The 3,231-nt window shown below is 53.2% G+C and overlaps 1 protein-coding gene across 1 annotated transcript in view; it reads right to left on the bottom strand.

The window, feature by feature from the left end:
• MEX3C (mex-3 RNA binding family member C) overlaps positions 1-638 on the bottom strand; it is an 8,884-nt gene extending 8,246 nt beyond the window's left edge. The window contains 1 exon segment of the mRNA XM_075185515.1: positions 263-638. Coding sequence (XP_075041616.1) covers positions 263-533 — 271 coding nt within the window. The 5' untranslated portion in view covers positions 534-638.
• Positions 639-3,231: the final 2,593 nt, after the last annotated feature.

Genomic DNA, 3,231 nt, shown 5'->3' with positions numbered 1-3,231 from the left:
TCTCACCCTGCCTCCCCCCCCCCCCTACAGGCCGGGGTACTCACCCTGCTTCCCCCCCCTACAGGCCGGGGTACTCACCCTGCCTCCCCCCCCTACAGGCCGGGGTACTCACCCTGCCTCCCCCCCTACAGGCCGGGGTACTCACCCTGCCTCCCCCCTCCTCCCTACAGGCCGGGGTACTCACCCTGCCTCCCCCCTCCTCCCTACAGGCCGGGGTACTCACCCTGCCTCCCCCCTCCTCCCTACAGGCCGGGGTACTCACCCTGCCTCCCCACGATCTCGGCGACGTGCTCGGAGCTGGGCACCGGTACCAGCTCGTTGGTGTTGACGCTCTTCCTGCGCACGGAGAGCGCGGCCTGGCCGCCCAGCAGCTGCAGCATGTCCCCGGGGTACAGCGCCTCCTCCTCCGGCCTCTCCTCTCCCTCCTCGCCCAGCGCCGCCAGCCTCACCCGGATGTCTTCCAGCTCGGGAGCCCAGGAGGTGACCCCTCCGCCCGGCATCTCAGCACAGCGTGCGGGGGGGATCATCACCATGTCCCCGGGGTCCCGGCACTCCGCGCCGGCCGCTAGTCCCGCTGTTCCCTGTATCCCCCGCTCCCTCTTTTCTCTCTCTTTGTTTCCCGACCCGGCGGGACACGCCCCTAGTTTCCGCCCTGCAGACGGGGCCGGCCGGGGATTGGTGGGATGATGCGCGAGGAAAGCTGTCCCTCTGCTCTGATTGGACCTTTCCAGTTGACAATAACACGTAGAGGCGGGGCTGAGACTGGGATGGGAAGGAAAAGGAAGTGTGTGATTTAGGGGGAGGGGCCAGTTAGTGTGACGTCAGCGGGCGAGGAGAATGAGCTGCTGAGTTCAGTCAGGTCACAGACTCAGCCATGGCTGCAGGAGATACAGGGGCATGGGTGCAGTGTGTGAGGCATGTGCAGTGTGTGAGGCATGTGCATTGTGTGAGGCATGTGCATTGTATGGTACACTGCACTTCAAGGGGCTGTAAGGCTATACATACATACATACATACATACATATATATATATATATATATATATATATATATATATGTCCAAACATAACATAATGCAATTCTGTTAAACATTTGCCAATTAAGGGGCTGATGCAAAGTGTGACAGATCCCAGGTTGCATGAAATTACTCTGTGCAAACCCAGAAAGAGGCCACACACATATGTAGACTTGAGTATCTGGCACTCAGTATCTGGGGGACAGGGCTTTCAATCGCAGACCGAGTACACTGAAGGCGTGTTCACGCAAACACGGCTCATGCAGACCTACAGGAACACGCATCTAAGCCTAACAGGAGGCGTATGGTTTACAATTGCTACAGGGCAAATGCGTATACGCGCTGATGTTGACGTACTGTAAACAAGGCGCATTCGCTGCTGATAATGGATGGACGCATCTCGGGATGTGTACGGCTCTGTATGTTGGGAAGAAATATACTTGTGTACCGTTTTATATATTTTTTTGTAATAGTAAGTTACTGCCTCCCTCTGTCAGCCTGCACAACTTTTTGGAGTAAGATTAGCAGATTTAAAAATAGAAATCTGGGGACATAAAAATCACTGCTTAGCATGACATGGGTGGTATAATGGAGAAGGATTTTCTGGGTACTTTCTCTAATAGAGTAATTATTTCTACTGTAGGAGTGACCTCCCTCACTCCCTGAAGAGTCTGGCATTCTCCCTGATGCTACTTGCCAACTCTCCCTGAATGTCAGGAAGATTCCCTGAAATAGGGGTGATCTCCCTCACTCCCTGAAGAGTCTGGCATTCTCCCTGATGCTGAGCCAGTACAAGACGTGGTTGGCTTCACCATCTGTGGCATAATGATGACACAGTTCAGAAATTGTGTCCTATGTCCATGTATAGATGGCTATGGAGGTGGCCACTTTCATGGAGGCCAAGATTTAATCAAAGACTGACAGGTAAGACAACATGACTTCAGTAATGGAGACAGAAATGTAAAAGACACTTCAGTCTCTAGAGATTCATTAGCTGCTTTTCTTTAACACATAGTTGCTACTCTACTGGGATGTCCGGGAGACTTCCGCATTTCTGGGAGTCCTCCCGGGAGAACAGGGCAACCTCCCGGTTCTTGTCCCCGCAATAGATAAGTTGGGGGGGGGGGGGGGGGGGGGGGCTTAATGATGCGAATATTGTGTCATCTTAGCCAAAATGATGCAATTCATCAAGCCCTGCCCCTGCACGCCCACGTCCCCCGGGATCTCCCTGAAGCCAACGAGGAAAAGTTGGCAAGTATGATGTAGCGTCTTTATCTAAGGGTGGCCCACTGATAGGACACTATAGAATAACCCCATATGTAAATGAGGCTTGAGGCACTGACTTGTTCGATAAATTGATCTATTAGAACAATGTATATATTCATCTGTATACCTTATCTACCTGTTCATAACTGCAAACTAGGGACAGTCCCAGTATTTGGATTGTTGGAAGTTTCATCCCGTGCCACAAAAAAATGCGGAACTGCAATGCTTCTTAATTTGCTCAAGTGCACCGATTTGTCCAGCTGCACTTTCCCTAGCAACGTTGCAACTGAAATGTGCAAAATGTGTTCCATTATAATTATAGAAGACAATCTACAATACTGGTTCTAGATGGGAAAAAAATCATTATTAAAGTACGAACATTAACATTTCAAAGACATATAAACCACTAGAGCAGCTGTTCCCAAAGTGTGCGCCGCGGCTCCCAGGGGTGCCGCGACCAGCCAGAGGAAAAAGAAGAAAAAAAACTTACCAATCCGCGCGGTGCCTGGACCCAGCATACTCCTCTCTCCTGCAGCGCGCCCGACAAGCTGTGGGAGAGAGGAGGATGCTGGGTCCCGGCACCGCGCGGATTAGTAAGTTTTTAATTCGTTTTATTTTCTTATTCCTCTGGCTGGCCGCTGCGGGGGGGGGGGGGGGGGGGGGGCGGCAGTGTGGTGGCAGAGTGAGAGGGGGGCAGAGTGAAAGTGACAGAGAGAGTGGCAAAGTGAGAGGGGGGCAGCGGGGACAGCGTGAAAGGGCAGAGTGAGAGGAGGCAGTGAGAGAGGGCAGAGGGGCAGAGTGAGAGAGGGCAGAGGGGCAGAGTGAGAGGAGGCAGCGTGAGAGAAGGCAGAGGGGCAGAGTGAGAGGAGTCAGCGTGAAAGAAGGCAGAGGGGCAGAGTGAGAGGAGGCAGCGTGAGAGAAGGCAGAGGGGCAGAGTGAGAGGAGGCAGC

This window comes from Mixophyes fleayi, chromosome 1 (genome assembly GCF_038048845.1).
Source record: "Mixophyes fleayi isolate aMixFle1 chromosome 1, aMixFle1.hap1, whole genome shotgun sequence".
NCBI lineage: Eukaryota > Metazoa > Chordata > Amphibia > Anura > Limnodynastidae > Mixophyes > Mixophyes fleayi.
Note: the sequence above shows the minus strand (reverse complement) of the source record. Positions and strands in the feature narration are given on the sequence as shown.